Genomic DNA, 27,951 nt, shown 5'->3' on the forward strand with positions numbered 1-27,951 from the left:
CCTTATGAAAGAGACCCCAGAAAGCTCCCTTGTCTCTTCTACCATGTGAAGATACAATGAGAAGTTAGCAGTCTGCGACCCAGAAGAGAACCTTCATCTGAAACTGACTGTGCTGGCACCCTGAGCTCAGACTTCCCCTACCTTCTAGCACAATGAGAACTAAGTGGTTGTTATTTAAGCCACCCAGTCTATGGTATTTTTGTTATAAAGGCCTGAACAACTAAGACATTTGCCTTTCATATGTAAATCTTTATAGATCTGGAATTAATTTTTGTGTTTAGAGCAAAATATATGTTTCCCCCTTTTTCCATATGGTTGACTTATTATCTCAGTGTCATCTAATGCACAGTCTCTAATTTTCTCCACTGTTTTGCACTGCCAGCTCTGTCATATGTTATGTATTCATCCATGCCCTCACCAATACTCACTGAGCATCTACTTTATGCTAAGTGCTCTTCTGGGTGCTGGGAATAATGCGGTGACAAAACAGACAAAAATCTCAGTGAAGCTTGTGTTCTGTTGGAGGAAGGCAAACCATGAACAAAGTAATAAAAAATTTGTAATATGCCGGACACAGTGGCTCATGCCTGTAATCCCAGCACTTTGGGAGGCCGAGGCAGGTGGATCATGAGGTCAGGAGATCAAGACCATCCTGGCTAACATGGTGAAACCCTGTCTCTTCTAAAAATACAAAAAATTGGCAGGGCATGGTGGCACACACCTATAATCTCAGCTATTTGGGAGGCTGAGGCAGGAGGACCGCTTGAACCTGGGAGGCAGAGGTTGCAGTGAGCCAAGATTCTGCCACTGCACTCCAGCCTGAGCAACAGAGCAAGACTCGGTCTCAAAAAGGAAAAAAAAATTGTAATATTAGATGGTGACAGGTACTATGAATTAACATAAACCAAGAAGGAGAATAGGGAGTGGGGAGAAAATGTCACAATTTTAAATAGAGAGGTTAGAGAAGTCCTTACAGAGAAAGTTATATTTCAGCAAACACCTGAAAGAGGTAAGAGAGCCAGCTTTGAGAATATCTGAGAGAAATGTGTTCTAGGCAACTGGGAAGAGTCTGCACAAAGGCCTTGAGGCAGAAGCATGCCTAGCAAGTATAAGGAGCAGTAGGGATGCCAGTGTCTGGACCAGAGTGAAGGAGGGGTGAAGTGCAGGACATGAGGTCATCAGCTCAACGGAAGTGAGTGGGTCCAGACTGGGTAGGACTATGTGGACTATTCTAAGGGCTTTGATTCTACTTTGAGTGAGATGGATGGCACTAAAACAACAAAGGACGATAGGCTCTGACTATAGGCTTTAACTCATGTTTTAATTTCTCTGGCTCCTCTGTTGAAAATGGAACCAAGGAAACAAGAATGGAGGCAGCAACACTTCTCAGAAGGCCATTGAAATAAACTAGGCAAGTGATGATGGGGGTTGTGGGAAATAGTCAAGTTCAGAATACATCTGAAGATAGAATCAACACGATTAGGTATGGTGTGATAGGAACAATAAAGACAAGGATGATGCCCAGGTGTTTGGCTTGAGCAACTGGAAGGACGCTGAGATGGGAAAGACTTGACAGAGGGTAGGGCTATGGGCAGGGACAGACCAGGGAAGAGGATTTGGATCTGATTTTGGATATGCTAATTTTGAGAGTCTGTTAGACATGCAAAACGTAGACGAGACTCTCAACTCATTTAAGCTACTATTAGTGTCTACCCTTTTATCTTACCTTCCAGATTTCTGGGCAACACTCCACTCTTCCTGATGCACACTCTTGCGTTGCAACCTGGGACTCTACATTTCAAGCGAGATATTCTTACACATAGCAAAACTTGAAAAACATTGCTTTAGGCTTTCCTTTTTCTCTCCAAGTACCTCCAAATGTGCATTTAATGCTTTTATAATCAGAAAAGTGTTACAAAATCAAATACCCAATACAAATTCCCTATTTTCACAGCATACTGTACAAGTACTTTATACAGAGTTTCCAACATTTTGCAATAAAATCATTGTTCACAATTTTTTTGGGTCACAGTCTTTGACAAATGAAGCATGGTATAGGATGCCTGGGACTGCGGAGTTTCCCAGGACACAGGACTTTCCATGCAAAACCAGGAAGGTTCCAGACAAACCAAGAAGAGTTCTTCACCCCAGATGTGTGAAACCAGTGGCAAAGTGCCGGGTTTAGGCACTTTAGGGAGGGCAGAATGGGACAGTGAATCAGAGTGGACACTGAACCTGGGTCCATTTGTGGAAGGTGGTCCTGTTACAGGAAAGAGGTCCCTATCCAGACCCCAAGAGAGGGTTCTTGGATCTCGTGCAAGAAATAATTCAGGGCAAGTCCGCTGGAGTGCATAGCAAAAGCAAGTTCATTAAGAAAGTAAAGTGGTGAAAAGTAAAGCTACTCCATAGACAGAGTAGAGCGTTCCAGAAAGTAAGAGGAGGAACATGTTCACCCTAGGTACAATGCTTAAATATATATATCGGATAAAAGAAGATCATGGGAAGATGTGCTCTGCTACAAGAGTTTGTGATAAAGGATTGATTTCCTTAATTACTATATTTTGCAAGAATCAATATTATTATCTTTAAAGCAAAATTAGGAATGCCTTTGTTCTCCAGATATCAGGATTATCTGGACATTGCTAAATCTGGGTCAGTGTAGTAAACTTTTTTTTTTTTTTGAGACAGAGTCGCCCTCTGTTGCCCAGACCAGAGTGCAATAATGGCACGATCTCAGCTCACTGCAACCTCTGCCTCCTGGGTTCAGGTGATTCTTCTGCCTCAGTTTCCCCAGTAGCTGGGACAAGCATGTGCCACTACACCCAGCTAATTTTTGTATTTTTAGTAGAGACGGGTTTCACGATATTGGCCAGGCTGGTCTCGAACTCCTGACCTTGTGATCCATCCACCTCGGCCTCCTGAAGTTCTGGGATTACAGGTGTGAGCCACCTTGCCTGGCCTAGTAAACATTATTAATCTATTCCCTTAACCATAAACGTTTAGAGGCTAGGAATACCTATGTTTCTGGAAAAGCAGCCCAGCAAGTTGCAGCCTCATTTTCCTAGCCCTCACTCAAGATGGAGTCGCTCTGGTTCCAATGCCACTGACAGTCTCTATATGAATGATAAAAGAGTGTAGTCAATCATAAAGCTCTGACTCACTCCCAGTTTGCCCTTTCCTTCCTAGAGAATGTCTTTCAGGCCCCTCCTCCCCTCAGAAGCTTTCAACATCCACCCCATTCCCCTAAACTGGGGACCCAGTACATTGCAGCCTCTTTGGTGCTTCTAGGGACCGGAACAGGGCTTCTTTTAGTTGTCGATTAGATTTTTATTGCTGCTCTAACAAATTACCACAAACTTAGCTGTTTAAACAACACGAATTTATTCTCTTACACTTCTGCAGTGTTGTGGGTGGGCCAGATTCAAATTCTGGGCCACACAAAAGAATTTGAGAGTGAGTCCAAAATAAGACTAGGCAAAGGAGTTTATTGCAAAGTGAAAATACACTCTGAGAGGCAGAATGGGCTGCTCAAAGCTAGCTCAAAGCTAGAGGCAGCAGTTAGTGCCTTAAGGGGAATTTCCTTTGTGGAAACTGTACATGCATATTAATAAAATACTGGTGAGGTCAAAGTAAGCAAAGGCGGACCTGTGGTTGGCACATGAGCTACATGCTCTAACACGCATCCCATGTATCATTAGCATATAAAATCCCCACCTGGTGGTGTGTTTTTTCCTATTACAATGAGGAAAAGGTCACCATAAGCTAAATCTTGAGTCTAGCTGTGTATGCAAGACCCTGGAGAAGTTCCCAGTCTATGCCTCCACCCTCACAACCAAGGCAGGGATTTGCAGCTAATAGCTTCTTGGGCTTTTGGTGCTGATTGGCTGGAGATGGGGTAGCTACCTCACGAATAAAGGGCTTTTGTTCTCTTTCCCAGGCTGTATAGGGTATCAAGAACTTGTAACCACCTGGCACTAATCCTGTAGGACTGCTTATCTTGTAAAACACTTAAGTGCGGATGCGGGAGGGTGCAAGTGAAAGCAATTCACTGTAAAAAGGAGCTCTGGGGCTTCACACGTGGGACAAGTTAGTATGGCCTCCTAACCTTACTTATCTTGCCTCGGTCGGTCAGAAGTCTGAAACAAGTCTCAACAGGCTAAAAACAAGTTGTTAGTGTGGTTGCATCCTTTTTTTTTTTTTTTTTTTTTGAGACGGAGTGTCGCTCTGTCGCCCAGGCTGGAATGCAGTGGCGCCATCTCGGCTCATTGCAAGCTCCGCCTCCTGGGTTCACGCCATTCTCTTGCCTCAGCCTTTCTGAGTAGCTGGGACTACAGGCGCCCGCCACCACGCCCGGCTAATTTTTTTTTTTTTTTTTTTTTTTTTTTTTTGTATTTTTAGTAGAGACAGGGTTTCACCGTGTTCTCGATCTCCTGACCTCGTGATCCGCCCACCTCGGTGTCCCAAAGTGCTGGGATTACAAGCGTGAGCCTCCGCGCCCGGCTGGTTGCATCTCTTTTTGAAGGCTTTAGGGGAAAATCTGTTTTCTGTTCATTCTGATTGTTTGCAGAACTCAATTCCTTATAGTTGGAAGACTGAGGTTCATGTCTTTTTATTGACTTTAAACAGCTCTGTTAACAGCTCAAAGGGCTGTAGAATTCCTTGGCTCATAGCCTCTTTTCTCTGTATTCAAATCCAGCAACAGCTGGTTATGTCCATTTCATGTCCTATCTCTCTGAGCTACTTTCTGCTGCTTCTTCCTTCCATGTTTGTTAAAGACTGGTGTGACTAGGTTGGACGTCATAGGGCCTAATGACCTCCCTTTTTAAAAAGTCAACTGATTAGCAACCTTAATTCTCTTTTGCCATGTGACATAATTTAGTCAGTTTCTAGGGATTAGGACATGGACATCTTGGGGAGAGGGACATTCTTCTGCCTTCTACAAGTTATATGGGATATATTGAACCTCTAATATGTGCCAGGTACTATCACAGGTTCTGCGGATACAGTAATGAATCAAACAAAGGCCCCAAACTTCATGAGCTTATGTCTCAGTGAAATTCCATATGCAAAACTATGAGTATATCTCTTTGTTTTTTAGTACACCTTTAAAAATAGCTTTATTGAGTCCAACTGATATTCAATAAACTGCACATATTTATGTTTTTCATGCTGTCTCAAGATGTGGAACAAAAAAATAGCACACATATTTTTGTACCTGCCTGGCAAAAATTCCCAAAGCTTTGCTTAATTCTGGTCAGGTTGTTGAACAAAATTTACATTAGCAATAAATACCAGGGAATGAAAATAATGCACTTTTGTTGATAAAGTAACAGATTTTGCCTGGTTGTCTTTGGAGCTGTCACTCTTTGTGTGTGTTTCTGCTTCCAGAATTCTTTTTTTTTTTCTGTCCAACTTTTATTGTAGGTTCAGGGGGTACATATGCAGGTTTGTTACATGAGTACGTTGTGTGTCACAGGGGTTTGTTGTACAGATTATTTCATCACCCAGGTAATAAGCATAGTACCTGATGGGTAGTTTTTTGATCCTCATCCTCCTTCCACCCTCCATCCTCAAATAGACCTCAATGTCTATTGTTCCCTTCATTGAGTCCTTGTGTACTCAATGTTTAGCTTCCCACTAATAAGTGAGAATATGCGATGTTTGGTTTTCTGTTCCTACATTAATTTACTTAGGATAATGACCCTCTAGGTTCATATTGCTGCAAAGGACATGATCTTATTCTTTTTTATGGCTGCATAGTATTCCATGGTGTATATGTACTACATTTTCTTTATTCAGTCTACAGTTGATGGGCAGTTAGGTTGGTTCCATGTCTTTGCTATTGTGACTAGTAAACTGCATGTATTTAAAGTATATAATTTGATGAGTTTTGACATAGGAATCCACCTGTGAAACTATCACCACAATTAAAATAATGAATATATCTGTCACCCCCACACAGCTTTTCTCTGCTCCTTTGAATTCAACCCATCCTGTAACCCATCCCCAGGCAAATACCGGTCTGCTTTCTGTTACTAGAGGTTGGCTTCCTTTCTTAGAATTTTACATAAATGAACTGATAGTATGTACTCTATTTTTGTCTAGATTCTTTCATCCAGCATAATTATTTTGTGATTAATCCATGTTGTTGAGTGTATAAATAGTCCATTCCTTTTTATTGCCATATAGTAGCTTATTGTATGGATGTATGACAATATGTCTGTTCATTCAAATGTTGATGGAAATTTAGATTGTTTCCAGTGTTGCCTGCTTCTTGTTGCATTTAGCAAAATATTATAAGAAAGTGCAAACTCAGGCAAGAAATGACCAGATTGCAAGCAGAGATTGAAGGAAATAGAGTCCAGAGATGGGAGTCCTTACAAGATTGAGAAATGCTTTTATATGTCAGATAACAGGAAATATGGATTTAGTTGCTTGTGGTAGGCCAAATAATGACTGTCCCCCCACCAAAATGTCCACATTCTAGTCCCCAGGATCTGTGAATATGTTACTGTACATGGCAAAAGGGACTTTGCAAACGCGATTAAGGATCTTGAGATGAGGAGATCTTCCTGCATTATTCCAGTGGGCCCAATTTAATCACATGAGACCTTAAAAGCAGAAGATCTTTCCCAGCTGCAGTGAGAGACATATGATGATGGGACAAAGGGTCAGAGGAATGTGTGATATTGCCCGATTTTGAAGGTGGAGGAACAGGACCATAAGCCACAGAATGCTGACAGCCTCTAGAAGCTGAAAAAGGCAAGAACACAGATTGTCCCTGTGAGCCTCTAGAAGTAACGCAGTCCTACTGATACCTTGATTTTAGCTTAGTGAGACTAGTGTTGGATTTCTGACTTACAGAACTGTAGGATCATACATTTATATTGTTTTAAGCAACTAAGTTTGTGGTAATTTGTTAAGTCAGTGATAAAAAACTAATACCTTCCTCTAAGCTTTTCCCAAAGGCCTTGTATTAAGGCAAATAGCAGGACACAGGCCTAAGGAAACAATTAGATTAAAGGAGTTTTCTTCCCACTCAAAGTTGTTACCATTAAATTAAGAGTGGCATGAATCATTCAAGAGAGCTTAGAACAAAAGATTAAGAATCAGTCCTAGGGCCGGGCGCGGTGGCTCAAGCCTGTAATCCCAGCACTTTGGGAGGCCGAGATGGGTGGATCACGAGGTCAGGAGATCGAGACCATCCAGGCTAACACCGTGAAACCCCAGTCTCTACTAAAAAATACAAAAAAAAAAAAAAAAAAAAAAAAAGAATCAGTCCTAGAAAAGAACTTTGGTTGTGGTCATTGATGCATGAAACAAATAAACAAGAAGCCCTTTTAGTTTTGAAGAAATTGTATTCCCAAGGAAGCCATAAAGCCTAAAATAAAAAAAGTCTGTGGTTAAGCCTAAAATAACTCAATAGGCCCCCAAATTGCAACCAGAGAAGTCAGGCTGCAAAATCTGTACAGGGCAGTCCTAAGAAATGGATACTCCTCATTTCTTCTTATATTGGCTGTGGTAGATAATGGAGAATAAAGAATCTTCCAGAAAGCAAAGCCAGTGGTCAGACAGGATGACAAACAAAGGAGTTCCTCCCACAGAGAGGACCAGTGATAGCCAGATGGACTGACCTTGGAACTTACTCCATTGAGAGGGCAAGGATTATTTAGCATTCCCACCTAGTAACATTTAATCATTGCTATGGGCCAATGATTGTGTGTTTCTGTTTTTTAAATAAGAGTTTCTATACCCTGTTCTCACTTCACCATTGTATATTATCTGTGTTTACGTGGTAGGGGGTAATAATTTGGATTTTATTACTTTACAGGTCACTGGGCCATGAGGACTCATGTGTGTATCCAATAGAGAACTTCATGTCACCTAAAGATCCTGGATTTTGAGCTGGATGTCATAACTGGAAGAGATATTTCCCTAGTGGGTGGGATGAGTTTTTTTTTAATGTGAAAATTAGAGTATATGTGGATTGTTGGTGACCATTGGTGGTCTGTGTAATGACTTCTAACTGACCACAAAATCCATTTTCCTTCTTTCAAACAAGTGGAGTATAGCTGAGACCTGGCTGGACATTTCCTAGCCCTCTTTGCAGTTAGATGTAGCTATGTGACTAGGGTCTTGACAAAAGAATATAAGTTGTGGTAAATGAAACAGTCATCTCACAGATTAAAGAGACCTTGAACTTCAGCCCTTCTTGACACCCTTCATCATTGATTGAAAGCAAATTGATCTTGTAATCACATGTTGAAGATGGAAGAACTTCTAATAGCATGCGTCCCTAAGTGACTTCATAGAGTACAACCACTGACCATCTTGATAAACCTACCCCAGACTGTGAAGATGGAAATAAACTATTTTGTTTGAGTCATCTCATTTTTAGTTTTCTCCATTATTATAGTTTTGTTTTCTACCTAACATACAGGATAAAATATCTATAAGAAGAAGTAAATAGTTTTCATGTATCTAAATCAACATATAGGTAGAAGATATAACAGAAGAAAAGATACTATTTACAGTATCAACAAAAAGATAAAATACTCAGGAATGAACTCACTTTGAAATGTGTGATATCTATATGTAACAAACATTTAAATAGTTTAAAAACCTAAAATAGTTACTGAATACATATAGTGATCATCATAAAGTTATCTATCATCCCTCCAGGCTAATCTTAATTTAACTTGTAAAAAATAAAATACCAGAGGTGTTCTTTTTTTTTTTTTTTCTTTTTGAGACAGAGTTTCGCTCTTGTTGCCCAGGCTAGAGTGCAATGGCACAATTTCAGCTCACTGCAACCTCTGTCTCCTGGGCTCAAGTGATTCTCATGCCTCAGCCTCCTGAGTAGCTGGGATTACAGGCATGCACCACCTACCACAGCTATTTTTTTGTATTTTTAGTAGAGACGGGGTTTCACCGTGTTGACCAAGCTGGTCTCGAACTCATGACCTCAGGTGATCCTCCCGCCTCAGCCTCCCAAAGTGCTGGGATTACAGGCATGAGCCACTGCGCCTGGTCGGATGTTCTTTTTAACTAGATAAACTGATTCAAAGATTCATGTGAAAAATAAAGAAAGAATACCAACTAAACCTCAGGCAAGAGGAGCTTGAGAAAAACTGGCTTTGCCAGATATGAAAACATTCTAAAGCCTCAATAATGAAAAGAATGTGATGTTGGTACATAAACAGACAGATCAATGAAAAAGAAAAGAAAGTCTAGAAATAGACCCAAGCATACAGTAATTTGGTGGATGATAAAAATGGGATCTCAGATCAGTGGAAAAGATAGATGACGATTCAATAAATGCTTTTGGGATAACTGGATAACTACATGGGAAATAATATTTAAAGTTGGGCACAACTCCAACTGTATAGCATGATAAACTCCAAATGAGTCAAAGTTTTCAATGGAAAAAAAAAGGAAATATTCCTTTATAACTTTGGAGGATGGCTATCTAACTGTAACTCCAAATCCTAAAAGCTATAGGACAGAAAATTAATAAATTGAACTACATAAAATAAAAAGCAGTTCTGAGTAGCAGAAAATATCATAAAAAAATCAAAAGACAAATGAAAAACTTATACAAATATTTTCATGCATATCACATCCAAAGAAATGATCTCTTTAGCAATTAAAATGCACCTTAAAACTGAGAAGAAAGAGACTAGCAATCTGAAAGAAAAAGTAAAAGGAATTTCAACAGACAATTGTTGAAATTCTGTCTGCTGAAATCTTTTTTCCTTTGTCTAGGGAACTGTGAAGAAACTCAGAAAAGGAAACAAAAATAGTTATTAAACACATGAAAAAACACTTAACCTTCCTCTTACTAAAAGAAGAAGAAAAACTACAGGAGATACCATGTCTTTCCTGTCAGATTGGCAAAAAGCTAAAAATTTGGCAACACCCTCTGTTGACAAGGCTATGGAGAAACAAGCACTTTGATTTATTGGTTATAGGAAGTCCAGTTTGGGACAAACCTTTTGGAGGACAATTAGGCAATCAAAACCTTTCAAAAGTGTTTGTGAATACAGCCTTAAACCCTTCAATTTCATTTTTTGAAATTCATCCTACAGGTATAATTTTACACATGCAAAAATATTATGTATAAGTTTATTCAATACAGCTTGCCTTAACAAAAGATTGGAAAAATTCATGCACCTATCAATTTGACACTAACTAAACACGCACACACACACACATGAACAATAGAATATTATGCAATGAAAAGCTAATCACAACGCAGGAGGTCTCTGTGTGCTTTTGGTAAGATCTCCAAGATATATTGTGAAGTGAGAGAATAAGGTGAAGAACATTGTATAACAGGCTACCGCTGTGTTAAAAAAGAGAAGGGAATGAAGAGTCATTATTCATATTATCATGAAAAAACTGGAAGATACCCAAGCAATTTATAAAAGGGATTACCTCTTTGGGGATAAGGTGTAAACTAGACAGATGGTGGACAGGACTAGGAGTGAGATCCTTCACTGTTTAGTCTCCCTTGCATCAATAAGTGTCTCTTGAAGTAAATGGACAAGTGGAGGAATGGTGTCAGCATAATGTGGAAGCTGCATTGTGTAATATACAATTTCCCCCTTATGTTACTGTTCTGCACTGAGTAACAGCAGCTGTACCAAAATAGCAGCCAAGTCCCAAACATGATTTAAGGGAGCAAGCTATGAATACAATGCTGTGCACAATGCCATTGACTCCTTCTCCACTTTACTCATTTTGGCTACATTCTCTATCCTGAAGTGCTTACTAAGTAGTTCCCCCAATTTTCATGCACTTTTTCTGAACTATTTTGAGCCTGGGAATATTAAGATGCTGCCACAGTTCCATAACAACTTGTTGCTGAGATACCCCTTGAGAGTGGGGAAGAAAAATTCCATTAGGCTTTAGAGTAATTCCACAAGAGCTTTCTTTTTCTGCTTTAGGTGTGATTGACATGCATTTGTAGATGCGTTAGTGCAGATTGCACTTCATGGCACAAGGTCCTGTTTGGAGCCATAACAGCAGCTTCTTAATGAAAGAAGGAAGGTGGCAATACAGAAAAAAAATAAAAAATAAATAAAAAAAAAAATCAGGTTTTTTTTAAGCAGGTGCAAAACAAACAAGCAGAAAATAACCATCCAGAGCTACCCATCTTTGTCATCCACATTTTGTGCAAAGCTTTAACTGCTTATCCTCCTACAGCTTCTTATGGTGATGTCCCTCTACCTTTTCTCCATAAAGCAGCAGCTTCCATCTTTCCTCATCCCCTTGTATCTTTAGTTCCCCCTTTATTTATTTTATTTTATTTTTTCATTTTTTTAATTTTTATTTTTTTTTTGAGATGGAGGCTCGCTCTGTTGCCCAGGTTGGAGTACAGTGTGGTACAATCTCGGCTCACTGCAACCTCCGCCTCCCGGGTTCAAGCCATCCTCCTGCCTCAGCCTCCTGGGTAGCTGGGACTACAGGCACGTGCCACCATGCCTGGCTACTTTTTTGTATTTTTAGCAGAGACGAGGTTTTACCGTGTTAGCCAGGATGGTCTTGATCTCCTGACCTCGTGATCCACCCACCTCGGCCTCCCAGTGTGCTGGGACTACAGGTGTGTGCCACCATGCCCAGGTAATTTTTGTATTTTTAGTAGAGATGGGGGTTTCACCATCTTGGCCAGTATGGTCTCTATCTCTGGACCTCGTGATCTAACCACCTCAGCCTCCCAAAGTGCTGGGATTACAGGCATGAGCCACCGCCCAGCCAAGTTCCCCCTTTAAAAAGTCTTTCATCTATTTAGAGTTTAACAAGTCTTTTTTTTTTCTTTTTAAAAACTATGCTAGTATTTTTATTCGGATTGTGATTGTTTTGTTAGTGTTGGGGTATGAAGATGAATAGATTTTGAGTAGCCTATCGAAACCCTGTTTTTCCTACAAACACTGTTGTTCTTTGTGAACATTTCCATATGAATTCAAGGACTTGCTTTCCATATCTGTTTAAAAGGCTGTTGAAATTTTTTTAGAGATTAATTGAGTCTGTAGATCACTTTGGATATTATTGACAACAATTTTAAGTCTTTCTACCCATCAACACAAGAAGTCTTTCCATTTATTTAGATCTTCAATTTCAGCAATGTTTTTTAGTTTTCAGTGTACATTCTCACTTCAAGTGTACAACCTCACTTCTCCCTCTCCTTCTCAGTCTCTGGTAACCTACTATTCTCCTCTTTCCTTCTATGAGACCAGCTTTTACAGTTCCACATATGAGTGAAATAATGTGCCATTTGTCCTTCAGTATTTGGCTTATTTAATATAATGTCCTCTAGGTTCATCCATGTTGTTACAAATGACAGGATTTCATTCTTTTTATGGCTGAAAAGTATTCCATTGTGTATATAAGCCACATTTAAAAAAATCTATTCATCCTTTGATAGCCACTTAGGTTAATTTCACATCTTGGCTATCGTGAATAGCGCTGCAGTGAACATGGGAGTGCATGTATCTCTTTGATGTACCAATTTCATTTCCTTTGGATATATAACCATTAGTGAGATTGATGGATCATATAGTAGTTCTACTTTTAATTTTTTGAGAAACCTCCTTACTGTTGTCTGTAATGGCTTGGATAATGGGGTGGCTGTTGGTACCTGTTCCTGAGGAATAGGAAGAATGAGAGAGACAGTGGATTTGGATGTGTGAGTTTAAGATGCAAGTAGTACATTCAAGTGGTGGTTCATTAGGCCTTGGTAGCTCCCCAGAGTTTGCATCTGTAGGTAGAGGTCAGTGTTAGTGATAAAGTCGTGGTTTGATTTGTTTTTCAAAGTGTAGGTGATACTATCATGAAACCAATTTTGCAGGTTATAACCTGCATTTTTAAAACACACTGCAATTTAAAAATCAGAATATATTACAAATAATAAAGAAAAAATGGTAGCCAACAAAATTTGTATGTGTGTGTGCGTACGTGTGTGTGTCTGTGTGTGCATATGCATGTATATTAGACTGGGACATGAGTGCCTTTTTTACTGTGATGTTTCAAAACATGTTTGAAAAAATTAGTTTAAACCATGATGATGAGATTTCTCAGGCAGAGTATGAATAACAGACCTGCGGATGAACCTAGTGCTTTCTAATATGTAGGTCTCATGTTTTCAGATGAGTTTTAAGATATAGACCCAAATTTTGTTAATTCTTATTCTTTACTTTTGAATTATTTACAGCAAATATATTACTGAGTTGATCTACTGAGAGGTGGGCACAAATCCTTTAGACTTTATTGAGAAATTACTTGTCCAAAATCTTCTAGGATACTCCGACTTAATTACATGTATGAGGCCAGGCGCTACGGCTCACACCTGTAATCCCAGCACTTGGGGAGGCCAAGGACGGTGGATCATGAGGTCAGGAGATCGAAACCATCCTGGCTAAGATGGTGAAACCCCGTCTCTACTAAAAACACAAAAAATTAGCCGGATATGGTGGCGGGTGCCTGTAGTCCCAGCTACTCGGGAGGCTGAGGCAGAAGAATGGCATGAACCCAGGAGGTGGAGCTTGCAGTGAGCAGAGATTGCACCACTGCACTCCAGCCTGGGCGACAGAACGAGACAGAGTATGTCTTTTATTACATTTATGTAATAAAAAATTACATATATAAGCACCCTTTGAAATGCTTACAGCAGAGCTAGCTGCCTAAAATTAACATTCATCTAACACTGCAAGCCAGAACCTGTTCTGAGCAGTGCTCTGGAAGGGACTTCGGATTTTGAGAAAAAAGGTTGGGAGCACTTTGAACACAGAAACTATTTTCTCATGGGTTCCATTTTGATAGTTTACTTAAACTCACAACTTCTTTGTTTTCTTCATGTCTTCTTAGAAAGTGATTTCTCACTTTGAGAGTGAACTCTTTGCAGGACTTGAGCATAGTGATCACGACTGCTGCCTCCCCTCTGAGAAATCTGGAGGATGAGATAATGTGCTCCATCTGTCTTGACAACTTGAGAGACCCAGTGACCATTGACTGTGGTCATGTCTTTTGCTACCACTGCATCATTAAGGTCTGTGAATCTACTAGGCAGCCATTATATTGTTCTCTGTGCAAGACAGCTTTTAAGAAAAAATATCTGCCATGTGTGGCAGATGGCCAGGCTGGTGGAGAACATTTGGAGGATGAAGGTAGATGAGGAGAGACAACCCAGAGAGGAAAGACCACCTGAGCAAAAAGCAGAGAAGCTGTGTAGGCGACATCTGGAGAAACTCCATTACGACTTCAAAGGATGACCAAGAGATGTTATGTTTGATGTGTTGGGAGTCCTGAGAACACAAGCACCATTCTGCTGTTCTTCTAGAAAAGGCTGCACAATCTTGTCAGGTAAGAATTGTGTTGGAGCCCAGCTCTGTTCTTTTAGCCAGAAAGTTCTATGATACCTTCAGGATAAGGTGCAGTTTTTTCGCATTACTTTATTGAGGTATAATTGACATGTAAAAGCTATACATATTTAATGTATACCAATTAATGAGTTTGTAGATAAGTATACACCTCTGAAACCATCATCACAGCAAAAACACGTATCTATCACTTTCCAAACTTTCCACACACCCTCTTGTTATTATCATTATTTATTTGTGTGTGTGATAAGAACACTTAGCCAAAGATCTACTCTTTTAGTAAATTTGAAGTATATAATACAGTGTTTTCAGCTATAGGCATTATACTATATAGTAGGTCTCTAGAACTTCTTTATCTTGTATAACTGAAACTTTGTAACTTTGACCATCAACCCTCCATTCCCTGCCCCCACCAGCCCCTGGCAACCACCATTCTACTTTCTGTTTATATAAGTTTGACTGTTTTAGATTCCACATATAAGTGAGGTCGCACAGTATGTGTCTGGCATATTCACTTAGCATAATATTCTCAAGGTCCATCCATGTTGTCACAAATGGCAGAATTTCCTTCTTTTTAAGGCTGAATAATATTCCATTGTATGTATATACCACATTTTCTTTATTCATCCATCAATGAACATTTTGGTTGTTTTTATATCTTGGTTATTGTGAATAGCGCTGCAAAGAACATGGGGAATATATGGACTATAAATACCCAGAAGTGAGATTACTGGATCATATGGTAGTTCTGTTTTTATTCTTTGAGGAACTTCTTACTGTTTTTATAATGGCTGTACCAGTTTACATTTACACCAACAGTGTATCAGGGTTCCCCTTTCTCCACATCCCCACCAACACTTTTTATCTTTTAAAAAATATAATAGCATTTCTAAGAGGTATAAGTGACAGTTCAAGTTATTTAGCATGGAAGATTCTTGGTAAAGTACTACCCTTTGCATTTGGATAATAAAGCTGGTTTGGTTTTATATCTTTTATGGAAGAAGGTCTATCACATTGCCTTGATGGTTTCATCTCTGAGGTTCAGATCAAGTCTTATCAGTGATACAGAACACCAGCACTCCTGATAGCTCTTGTAGTATATAGATTCAAGTGGTATGTACATAGTTGTTGTAAAAATATTTTTGAGAATATTTCACCCTGTATGAAATCTGTATAATTTTTCTTTCAGAATTTAGTAACAAGGAAAATATTATTTCCTCTGGGGTCCTATTATGTTTCTTCTTATCTGCTAAAGAAACATTAGGCTGGGCATGGTGGTTCACACCTGTAATCTAGCACTTTGGGAGGCTAAGGCAGGTGAATCACTTGAGGTCAGGGACTTAAGACCAGCCTGGTCAAAATTAAACCTCATCTCTACTAAAAATTCAAAAATTAGTCAGGCATGGTGGCATGCACCTGTAATCCTAGCTACTTGGGAAGCTGAGGCGGGAGAATCTCTTGAACCCAGGAGGCAGAGGTTGCAGTGAGCCAAGATTGTGCCATCGCACTCCAGCCTGGGCAACAGTGTGAGACTCTGTCTCAAAAAAAAAAAAGAAAAAAAAGAAAAGAAAAGAAAAAAGAAACATCAGGCAGTTCATTGTTTCCCTTTTCTCTTTGCCTGCCAACTTAGTCATCCTCTTAATAATTTGGAGTTGCTGCCAGGTGTGGTGGCTCATGCCTGTAATCCCAACACTGGGAAGCCAAGGCGGGAGGATAGCTTGAGAACAGGAGAACAGCCTGGGCTATAGCAAGACCCCATCTCTACAATAATAACTATTATTATAGTTATTATTTATATATTAATACTATATAGTTATTATTACTAATATATAGTTATTAATAATATTATTGATAATAACTAATAATAGTTATTATTATTATTATTTGGAGTTGGCATGTATGCTTTCCTTGACTTTTCGTGTTAATTTTTTGTTTCTCTTTTTTTCTTTTTACGAGACAGGGTCTCACTATGTTGCCAAGGTATGCCCTTGAAGTCTTGGGCTCAAGAGACATTTCACCCTCAGTTTCCCAAATAGCTGGGACTATAGGCACATACCACTGCACCCATCTTCTATTTCTGTTTTATTAATTAATTTTCATTTTAATTGTCTGATTTTTGGTAGAAACGGACAGTGTAAATATAAATTAGAAACTATACCATAAGTCTTGTTAGTTGTAATCATAATACAATATTATTTTATCTTACTTCTAAGAAATTGCTCTAGGCCAATTTATCACTCAATGTATCTTCCTTATTTACTAGAATGGAAATTGTTCCACACGACCATTATTAAACTACATAGGGTCAAATGCAGTCTGATTTCACTCTGGAATCACTTTGCCTCTCCCTTTCTTCATTGAGGCCATTTTCATCTTGATTTTGAGACTTTCCATGTTTATTTTCTTTTTCCTTTTCTTTTTTTTTTTTTTTCTTGAGACAGAGTTTTGCTCTTGTCACCCAGGCTGGAGTGCAGCGGCGCGATCTTGACTCACTGCAACCTCTGCCTCCTGGGTTCAAGTGATTATCCTGCCTCAGCCTCCCAAATAGCTGGAATTACAGGCGCTCACCACCAGGCCCGGCTAATTTTTGTATTTTTTAGTAGAGACAGGGTTTCACCACGTTGGCCAGGCTGGTCTTTAACTCCTGACCTCAGATGATCCACCTGTCTCGACCTCCCAAAGTACTGGGATTACAGGCGTGAATGACCGCGCCCTGAGACTATGTTTATTTTCATAGGGCAAAATTCTAAACCATCTGAAGATTCTGAAGAGAAACAAGGATAGGATTCAGAATTCTCAATCTGTGGGAGAGATGAGATTCAGGCCTTGCTGGTAAGAGAGGTCTCTAGTAAATGTTCTGTATGAATGTGTGTGTATAGGGGCAGCGGTGTGTGTGTAGGCAGTAGTGGGGCATAGGTTAGGGAGAGGAAGGGGTATGTATTTTGGGGGAGTGTTGAGGAATGGGGAGGGGGAGAGTGATCAAAGAGATTTCTGTTCTGAACTCATCCTCAGAAGATCTCACACGTGTTCTGGTGTTTCCTAGCCTCTCAAAGAAGTCACTTTTCTCTTTCTGCATTTACTGTAGACATTTCAGAACCACAGGCAAGACATTGTATCAGTGTTTGAACAGGGCCATCAGTTTTTGAGAAAAAGGGAACAGTACCTGTTGGAGCAGCTGGTAGGGCTAGAGCAGGAACTCACCAAAAGGAGGAATAGCCATATCATCAAGGGTTCTGAGGAGGTGGTCCAGCTTGGGACCCTGATCTCTGAGTTGGAGAAGAAGTCTTGGCAGCCAGCACTTGAACTTTTGAAGGTAAGGTACCAACCAAACTGTACCTGAGTCCTCTTGCTCCAGACTATGGTGTGGCCGATTTGCAAGAGATTTGGACCAGGAGTCAAGAGAGACAAGGTGTTATTCTCATTTACTGAGTTCTTTAATAAGTGAATTAGCCAACCAATGGGTTTTAAGACCCAAAGTGCAGTGGGCAGGGGTCTATAATATGCACAGACCATATAATGGAATATTAAGATCTGTACATTTATAATAAATAATCTGATGTTAAATCTTTTGGTCAGATTGGAGGCCACAAGAATTCTGGAAACAGCTAGTGTTTAGTCAGAGAAGGCTTCAAAGAAGAGGCTTTTGATGTTGGCCTTGAAGGAAATATAAAGATTTATTTTATTATTTATTTATTTATTTATTTATTTATTTATTTATTTAAGATGGAGTCTCCCTCTGTCACCCAGGCTGCAGTGCAGTGGCACGATCTCAGCTCACTGCAATCTTCACCTCCTGGGTTCAAGTGATTCTCCTGCCTCAGTCTCCTGAGTAGCTGGGACTACAGGCACCCACCACCACACCCGGCTAATTAAGATTTAGATTGTCAGAAAGGAGCTAAACATTCCACTTGGTAGGGGATGGGGATACTCTAGTTACAATTAGATAAATAAATGTGATAATAAACTTGGTATATGTGTGGGCAGGTGGGCGTAAGCGCTGGGGAAGATAGTAATAGGAAGATAGATAAGATGATAGGAAGGGGACATAGAATGAAGGTAGCTACCTTTCTGGAAGAGTCAGATTAAGTGAGGGAGAAATGAAAAGTACGATGGGGCCAACTGAGTTGAGGCCTTCCAAAGCCTCATGGAAGAGCTGGTTGTTCAAAAGAGCATGGCATTTCTCTTGCTCTTGCTCTCACTGTGTTGACAGGCCAGCTCCCCCTTTGCCTTCTGCCATAAGTTTAAGCTTCCTGAGATCTCACCAGAAACTGAGCAGATGCTGGTGTTATTCTTCTTGTACAGCCTGCAGAAATATGAGTCAGATAAACCTCTTTTCTTTACAAATGACCCAGCCTCGGGTATTCCTTTATAGTAATGGAAACAGACTAATATACTAGCTTATCCCAGGTCACAAGCCCCACACTCAGCAAGTCTTGCAGGGTCCCCTGGCACTCTGGATTTGGCAACCAGCCCCATGTTGAAGAGACAAAATCTGACCACCAGCTGCCACCATGGCCTCTTAGACTCTGGAAGGGGAGTCCTGGCCAGGTCACAGGATGCCGAGATGGTAAAAAGTCTTCCTCATCCCAGTTTTAGCTCCAGAATTTGATGATGCTCCCCATTTCTCCCTGGCTCAGCTTGTGGAGTCCCTGGGGCCTCTCCTGGCCCACAACCCCCAAACTCTGTAGCCAGGTGGCAGGGCCCAAAATTAGATTTGAGTTCAGGACCACAGGACCATTAATCTCAGGGATTTGAGGTGGCAGAGGGGCAAGGTCTGAGGAATCTGAACAACAGGGCCTTTATCTGCTTAGGTCCCCAGAAGGGAAGAAAAGAGCAAGACACCAGGGTCCTGGAATCTCAGAGTAGGAGGGGCGCCTTCCAGGCTCTCTGAGGGTGGGTGATCTGACGCCCTGGAGAAGGGTTCATCCTTGGTGTCCAGGGTGATGGTGGTTGGACACCTGGGTCCTTGAGGTCTGGGGAGGTGGAGAGAAACCTCCCTTGGGATATTGAGAAGATGCCTGGGCTTGAACTCATCATTGATCTCACTGTAAACTGATACAGTCTTTAGCTCCTATGCCACACCCACCCTTGACCCTACAGGAACTGTGTCCCCATCACTGCCAGCAGCCCTGTGGTCACTGCAGCAGTTCCTACTGTCTCAAAAGATGTACGTAGTCAACAGTTGTGACTGCAGGTTGCTGGGGCTGGACTTGGAAAGGATCATTAGGTTGTGGCATGGAGAAGTGCCTGGAAACACTGGAATCAGGAACCAAGGCTGGCCACTTTGTGGTGGCACAGGCCTCACTCTCCTCTCCTCTCCTGATTCTCCGTGACACCCAGCATTTGGGGGTTCTGGCTCTGGAAAAGGGGGAATGCCTTTCATCACCTTCTCTCTCTCATCTTCTCTTCTTTTCCCATTTCTTCCATGTGTGTTTCTGACTTACAGTATTCCTATCAGTACAGAAAACTTCCTAAAACTTAAGTGTAGCCTACCGATGAGTTATAGAGCTAACACCCATGCAATTACCATCCAGCTGAAAAAACAGAGACCTCTGCCAAATCCCCCAGCCGGAAGCCCGTGTGCCTCCCTGGAAACAGAACCCATCCCTCTTGCACAGGTGTCCACTAAACTGACCCCTTCCCATCTGACTCCTCTCCCTCCACTACACTGGCCTCTGTTCCCTTCATGTCATGATTTCCGCACTATTTTGGCTTCTCCAGGAGCTTCCCTCATCTTCCTCGGCCAAAGCTCCAGGGCCTCTCCTCCCCTCCCCTCCCCCACCCCAGGATTAGAGAATCCAGAGTTAATTCCTGGGATAAGGCCATTTCATCCTGAGGGCAGTAGGATCCCATCTAGGATACCACATTACATTTAATCCCATTATGTCTCTTAAGGCTCCTCTGGCTGTGAGGATTTCTCAGATTTTCCTTGTTTTTGATGACCTTGACATTTTTTGAGGAGTATTTGTCAGGCATATTGTGGAATGTCCTTTGACTTGAATGTGGTTGGGGTTATGGGTGTTGAGGAGGAACAGCACAGAGGTAAAATGCCACTCTCAGCACATCAGGGGTACACGCCACCCACTTGATTTATCACTGATGATGTCAACCTTCATCACCTGCCTAAGGTAGTGTTTCCCAGTTTCTCCCCTGTCAAGTTCCTTTTCTAGCTTTCCCTTTTCCATAATGGAGTCTTTGGAAGGAAGTCGCTATGTGCAGTCCATGGATAAGGGGTGTTCTTCTACAAACATTCACATGCAGGTTTTTATGCAAAGTAAGTTTTCAAATTTATTGTCAGGAGTGTGATCATGGTGTTGTATGGCAAGTCTTATGTTTAGCGTTATAAAAAACTGCTCATATTGGCCAGGTGTGGTGGCTCACGCCTGTAATCCCAGCACTTTGGGGGGCCAAGGTGGGTGGATCATGAGGTCAGGAGATCGAGACCATCCTGGCTAACACGGTGAAACCCCGTCTCTACTAAAAATACAAAAAAATTAGCCGAGAATGGTGGCGGGCACCTGTAGTCCCAGCTACTCGGGAGGCTGAGGCAGGAGAATGGCATGAAACCGAGAGGCAGAACTTGCAGTAAGCTGAGATCCTGCCACTGCACTCCAGTCTGGGTGACAGAGCCAGACTCTGTCTCAAAAAAAAAAGAAAAAGGAAAAGAAAAAGAAAATGCTCATACCTTCTAGAATGGCTGTGTCATTTCCATTCCTGCCAGCAGTGGGTGAGGGTTCCTGTCATTTGGCATCCTCGTAGCACTTGGTACTACTAGATTTTTGGGTTTTAGTTATTCTAGTAGATGTCAAATGGTATATCATTGTTGTTTTCATTTGCATTTCCCTAATGACAAATGACATTGAGCATCTCCTCACTTGCCATCTGTAGATCTTTGGAGAGGCATCTGTTCGGATGTTTGCCCATTTTTAAATTGGGTAAATGTTTTCTTATTGTTCAGTTTTGAGGGTTCTTTCTATATTCCAAATACAAGTCTTTCATCAGATATGTGGTTTGAAAATATTTTCTCCTAGTCTGTGTCCTTTACTGATATAGTAACACATAGTAATGCATAGGTATATTTTTCTAGGAGAAGAAATGAGAAGTCTCTAATTGCGAAGGTTTCTGGGTAGATGACCTGAGGGACAAGCAAACGGTGGTGGGGGTGCAAGGGGAATAACTTATCTTTGTATATTTTTGAATATCTTTTGAATTTTCTTGTGTGTGCATTAATGTTTTCAAAAATAAATTACATAAAAATCCCTTACACTTGTCCCACCTTTGACAGATCATGTCCAGAGCATGTGTTAAGACTCAGATATTGATCCTTTATTCTAGGACCAAAATGGTTCTCACTGAACTATTTTGCCTTAAAATTTCCATTTCTGGAAAAGGTGGTTAGAGTACATGAATAAATCCTTTCACCAAAAAAGCTAAAAATGCCATGTATAACAAAATTCAAAAAGCATCTTCTTAAAAGCATCAAATTGCTGACAAGATGGTAATAAATGACCACACCCCACAAGGAAAGGAAAGATACTGCTTGGCCTCATAGACAGCAGTGGCCTGAGGAATGCAGAAAAGGCTCAAGTTCATTGCCCAGAGCCGAGACACAGGGGCCCCGCACTTCCAGCTCTTTTCTCTGAACACCTCACTTTGTACCCCTGTGCCTTCCCTTTAAAAACTTTAGTTTTTCTTTTTCTGATATAGTATAATGTAAGTGTATAATATATGACATAACGTATATTCACTGTAGAAGCATTATAAAATTCTGGGAAGAATAAATGACAAATTAAAAATAACCCCTAACCCTTACACCTATATTTGGTTGCATTTCCTCCTAGTCTGTTTATATTCTCCGACTGCTGCATGAGTGCTAGATCTCTCTCTCCCCGCCACTCTCTGTCCCCCTGCCCCTCCCCCCGAGTTGATGAGCACAGACCTCAGTGTCCACCCCCCAAAGCCCTGCACTCTCCAGATGCCATTTCCTGGATCACTTTACTCTCACATCTCCTGAGAGGAGTATTTCCTACTTTCTCCTCCACTCTTTCCGCACTCCCACCTTGAGGTGATGAATTTATTTCTCTTTGACTTAGGAAAAAAGAACTCAGGTGAGAACCGCATTATCATCCCACTACTATCCTCACATTGCACCTGTCTCCTCAGCCTTCCCACCAGCACCAGTGATGATGGATGGCCAGGCCCTCCCTCTTCTGTATCAATTTCTACTCTATTGATTCCTTCATTCCTGCATACAAACATGCTGTAATATTTCCCATTAAAACAACAAAACTAAAATAAAACAAAATCTTACCATAAAAATCCACTGCCTGATCCCGTATCTCCCTCTAACTACTACCCCATCTTCCTGACACTCTTTATAGAAAAATTAGTGAGTCAGTGTTCTCCTGTCTTTGTAAACATCAGATGGATATATAGACAGTATTTAAAAATTTTAAAAATATCTACAAGGCTTGTTATGAAGAAACACATCTCCAGTGTTCATACATGCCATTTCCTGAACCCCAGAGGCAACCTGCTTGACTTTTTTTTTTTTTTTTTTGCCTAATTCTTTTATTGTGACTTCTGTTCCTCTAAATACTGTGCTTATAGTGCGCCTTTGTTTTTTGTTTTCAATATTTTTTGAGACGGAGTCTCGCTTGTCGCTAGGCTGGAGTGCAGTGGCTGATGTTGGCTCACTACAACCTCCACCTCCCGGGTTCAAGCAATTCTCCTGCCTAAGGCTCTCTAGTAGCTAGGACTATGGGCGCGCACCACCATGCCCAGCAAATTTTTGTATTTTCTTTAGTAGAGATGGGGTTTCACCATGTTGGCCAGGATGGTCTCGATCTCTTGACCTCATGATCCACCCCCATTGGCCTCCCAAAGTGCTGGGATTACAGATGTGAGCCACCATGCCCGGCCTGTTATTTTATTTTTGAGATGGAGTCTTGCTCTGTTGCCCAGGATGGAGTGCAGTGGTGCAATCTCGGCTCACTGCAAGCCCCACCTCCCAGGTTCACGCCATTCTCTTGCCTCAGCCTCCTGAGTAGCTGGGACTACAGGCACCCGCCACCATGCCCGGCTAATTATTTTTGTATTTTTAGTAGAGACGCGTTTACACCTTGTTAGCCAGGTTGGTCTCGATCTCCTGACCTCGTGATCTGCCGGCCTTGGCCTCCCAAAGTGCTGGGATTACAGACGTGAGCCACCACACCCGGCCCGTTTATTTTTATCTATCATCCGTAGTGGATAGCTTCGTTCCACATACCCTTGTCCTCCCAATGTAGTTATTTTCTTATTTTGGTTAGCTCAGTGTTCAGTGTTTACATTATTATGACCGTGTAAATGGTATTCACAACTAGGCTAGCAGCTGTGATTACTTTCCCTCTGTCAAATTTACTTCTTAATTTGCCTGCGGTTAATAAATGTCTTGTTCCTTCACGTGCTTAGTTTCTGCCTTATTCATTATAATCTCTCCCCCAAACTTTCCCCAGCAGCCTCTGCTATGGTTTGAATGCGTCCTGCAAAGCTCATGTGTTGTAAATTGGATCCCTGTATCAGTCCATTCTCGTATTGCTGTAAGGAAGTAACTGAGACTGAGTAATTTATAAAGAACAGTGGTTTACTTGGTTCATGGTTTTGCAGGCTGTACAAGCATGGTACTGGTATCTGTTTGGCTTCTGGGGAGGCCTCAGGAAGCTTTCACTTATTGTGGAAGGAGAAGCAGAAGCAGGTATGTCACTTGGTGAAAGCAGGAGGAAGTAGGGAGGGAGGTGCCACATATTTTTAAACAACCAGATCTCAGGAGAATTCACTATCACAAGGACAGCACCAATCTATGAGGGATCCTGCTCCATGACCCAAATACCTCCTACCATGACCCACCTTCAACACTGGGGATTAAAATTCAACATGGATTTAGAGGGGGTAACACCCAAACTATATCAGTCTCCAATGCGGTGGTGTTGGGAGATGGGATCTAATGGAAGGTGTTTGTGTCACCAGGATTTTGCCCTCATGAATTAATACTATTACTTGCGGGAGCAGGTTCACCCCTTTTGGCATTCTCTTGTCCTCTCTCTTGCCCTTCCATCTTCTGCCATGTGAAGACACAGCAAGACGGCTTTAACAGACGCTGGTGCCTTGACCCTGGACTTCCCAGTCTCCAGAACTGTGAGAAAATAAATTTCTGTTCTTAACTGACTCAGTCTGTGGCGTTTTGTTATAGCAGCATAAACAGACTATATTAGTTCGTTCTTGCATTGCTACAAAGAAATACCTGAGTCTGGGTAATTTATAAAGAAAAGAAGTTTAATTGGCTCACGGTTGTTCAGATTCTATTGGAAGCATGATTCTGGCACTTGCTAGGCTTACTGGAGAGGCCTCAAGGCCTCAGGAAACTTAGTCATGAGAAGGCAAGACAAGGCAAAGCAAGGAGCAAGGGGGCAGGGGAGGTGCTACACACTTTAAAACAACCAAATCTTGTGAGAAAATCAGAGAAGAGCACCAAGGGGATGGTGCTAAACCACAAGAAACGGCCCCCAAATCACCTCCCATCAGGCCCCACCTCCAACAAGGATACAATTTGACATGAGATTTGGGCAGGGACACAGATCCAAACCATAACACAGACTAAAACAGTCTCCTGACTATATTCAAGCATATCTGGGATTCCATCAACCTCACTGTTGTGAAGACATCTGGCCCACGGGCCTCAGTCCTGCTACCTGTGGACTGATGCCCACACACTTGGGGCAGTTCTGGCTTCCTGGATCTCTTTCACCTTATCTTGGGCATTCCTTTGCTGATGTTATAAAAAAACAAAAATTCCTACTACAAGTTTGGGTGAGGCTGGATTTTTTTCATAAACTTCAATCAATGTAACAGATTACACGCAGAAACAGCTGTGAAAATCCACTGGTCTAACGAGAAACCAGAAGAGAACTTGTAAGCATGCAAAATGTAAAAAAATACTCTTCTCGCTGTATTATTTTGGTAAATAGTGATTTCTCATGAAAATATTTCTAACATGTAATGGGTTATTAACACTCTAGATCAATTAACTATTAAAGTTTTAAATTCTAATATGGTAAATATTAACAAGATAAAAACAAAATTACCTTTGGCATCTTCACTAATTCCTAAGAGCATATAGGGATCATAAAACCAAAGCTTTTGAGAACCAATGACATAGCTCCTGGGCCAGGACTACAGGGAGACAGTGTGACAAAGACCGCTCGGGGCAGGAGAAGGGTCAGGGCAAAAGCCGAGGTCCTCTGGCAGGACCACCGCTCTCAGGTCCTGCCTGAGAACGGTGTCTGGATCCGGGAGGTCCGCCTTGCAGATTCCCTATGCCCAGTTTCTTCTCCCTGTCGCAACCTATGGGACTGAGACTCTCTGCAGATCCCGAGGACGGGGTCATGAAGCCCCGAACCCTCCTCCTGCTGCTGCTCCCAGGGACTCTGGCCCTGACCGAGACTGCGGAGTCGGGAAGGAAACCGCCTTTGTGGCTAGGGGCGAGAGACCCGCCCAGCCTGCCGCGCTGTGCCGCGCCAGGAGGAGGGTCGGGGGGTTCTCAGTCCCTCCTCGTTCCCAAGCTCCCACTCCTCGAGATACTGTGTTATGGAATTGGTGTTCTATGGTCTCGCTGATGTCACGAATGAATCCCTACACCCTCGCGGTGTTAACAGTTCCTAAAGATTTGTGTATCTGGAATTTGTTTCTTCAGACATTTAGATGGATCTGGAACTTTCTCCATTCTGATTGGCTCACGGTCTATCCTGTCAAGAGTGAAGCTACACATCCTGGCTAACACGGTGAAAAACCCGTCTCTACTAAAAATACAAAAAATTAGCCAGGCGTGGTGGTGGGCACCTGTAGCCCCTACTATACTCTAAAATGAGGCAGAGCTTGCATTTGAGCTAACATCATGCCACTGCACTCCAGCCTGGGAGACAGAGTAAGACTCCATCTCAAAAAGAGAGTGAAGCTGCTAGACCTTCAGAGTTGAATGCTACAGCTCTATAAAGGCAGCGCGTCTGGAGTTGTTCATTCGTCCCAGGTGGGTTCACGGTCTCATGCCCTTCCAGTAGTAAAGCTATAAACTACTTCGCGTTATAGCTTGTAAAAGCAGCAAGGACACTAACAGAGCAAAATACAAAACCTCCCCCACTCTGGAATCAGACCTAAAGAAATTGCAAATGGCCGGCTCAGGCAGCCTTCTTTTATTCCCTTATCTGACCCCACCCACATCCTGCTGATTGGTCTATTTTACAGAGAGCTGATTGGTCCTTTTACAGAGAGCTGATTGGTCCATTTTGACAGAGTGCTGATTGGTGCATTTACAATCCCTGCGATAGACAGAGTCAGAGTGCTAGTCCTCCAAGCCTCCACTAGGTTAGCTAGATACAGAGTACCAATTGGTGTATTCACAAACCCTGAGCTAGACTCAGAATGCTGATTGGTGTATTTACAAACCCTAAGCTAGAAACAGAGTGCTGATTGGTGCACATACAATCCTCCGGCGAGATATAAAAGTTCTTCAAGTCCCCATCCGGCTCAGGAGCTCAACTGGCTTCACCTGGTGGATCCTGCACTGCCGCTGCAGGCGTAGCTGTCCGCCAGTCCCGAGCCGCGCCTGCACTTCTCAGCTCTTGGGCTGTGGATGGGACCGGGCGCTACTGAGCAGGGGGCAGCGCCCGTCGGTGAGGCTCAGGCCGCGCGGGAGCCCACCTCTGCCCCGCGGGGAGGCAGCTAAACCTGGCGAGAATTTGAGTGCAGCGCCGGCGGGCCGACACTGCTGGGAGACAGGGCGCAACCTCCACAGCTGCTGGCCCGGGTGCTAAGCCCCTCACCACCCTGGGCCGGCGGCGCCGGCCGCTCAGTGTGCTGGGCCCGCCGACCCCGCGCCTGCGCCTGCCATAACTTGCACTGGCCCGCGAGCGCTGCGCCCAGCCCCGGCTCGCGCCCGCGCCTCTTCCTCCACACCTCGCCGCAAGCAGAGGGAGTCGGCTCTGGCCTTAGCCAGACGAGAGGGGCTCCCACGGTGCCGTGGCGGGCTGAAGGGCTCCTCAAGCGCCACCAGAGTGGACGCCGAGGCCGAGGAGGCGCTGGGAGTGAGGACTGCTAACACATTGTCACCTCTCAGTATTTCAGCACCACCGTGTCCCGGCCCGGCCGCGGGGAGCCGTGCTTCATCGCCGTGGGCTACGTAGACTACATGCAGTTCGTGCGGTTGGACAGCGACGCCGCGAGTCCGAGGATGGAGCCACGAGCGCCGTGGGTGGAGCAGGAGGGGCCAGAGTATTGGGACCGGGAGATACGAAGCGCCAAGACCCACGCAGAGACTTTCCAAGGGAACTTGCAGACGCTGCTCCGCTACTACGAGAGCGAAGCCAGTGAGTAACCCCAGTCCGGGACGCAGGTCACGACTCCTCCCTGTCCCCTCCGGATAGCCCGGGTCGCCCTGAGTCTCCGGGTCCGAGATCCAACCTGAGGCTGTGGGACCCGTCCGGAGCCTCGACTTGGGAGAGCCCCAGGTACGTTTACCGGGTTTCATTTTCAGTTTAAGCGA

The 27,951-nt window shown here is 42.6% G+C and overlaps 2 protein-coding genes across 3 annotated transcripts in view; both read left to right on the forward strand.

The window, feature by feature from the left end:
• LOC104668434 (HLA class I histocompatibility antigen, A-30 alpha chain) overlaps nt 1–27,951 on the forward strand; it is a 329,434-nt gene that overhangs the window by 285,634 nt on the left and 15,849 nt on the right. The window lies entirely within an intron of this gene.
• On the forward strand, nt 13,964–27,923 carry LOC115896905. The gene is made up of 4 exons (XM_030928822.1): nt 13,964–14,047; nt 17,464–17,696; nt 26,941–27,082; nt 27,526–27,923. Exons 1-4 carry the CDS (start codon nt 13,964–13,966, stop codon nt 27,781–27,783), a joined length of 717 nt encoding a protein of 238 aa, XP_030784682.1. The 3' UTR covers nt 27,784–27,923.

The sequence above is a fragment of the Rhinopithecus roxellana genome, chromosome 4, assembly GCF_007565055.1.
Source record: "Rhinopithecus roxellana isolate Shanxi Qingling chromosome 4, ASM756505v1, whole genome shotgun sequence".
NCBI classification, from domain to species: Eukaryota; Metazoa; Chordata; class Mammalia; order Primates; family Cercopithecidae; genus Rhinopithecus; species Rhinopithecus roxellana.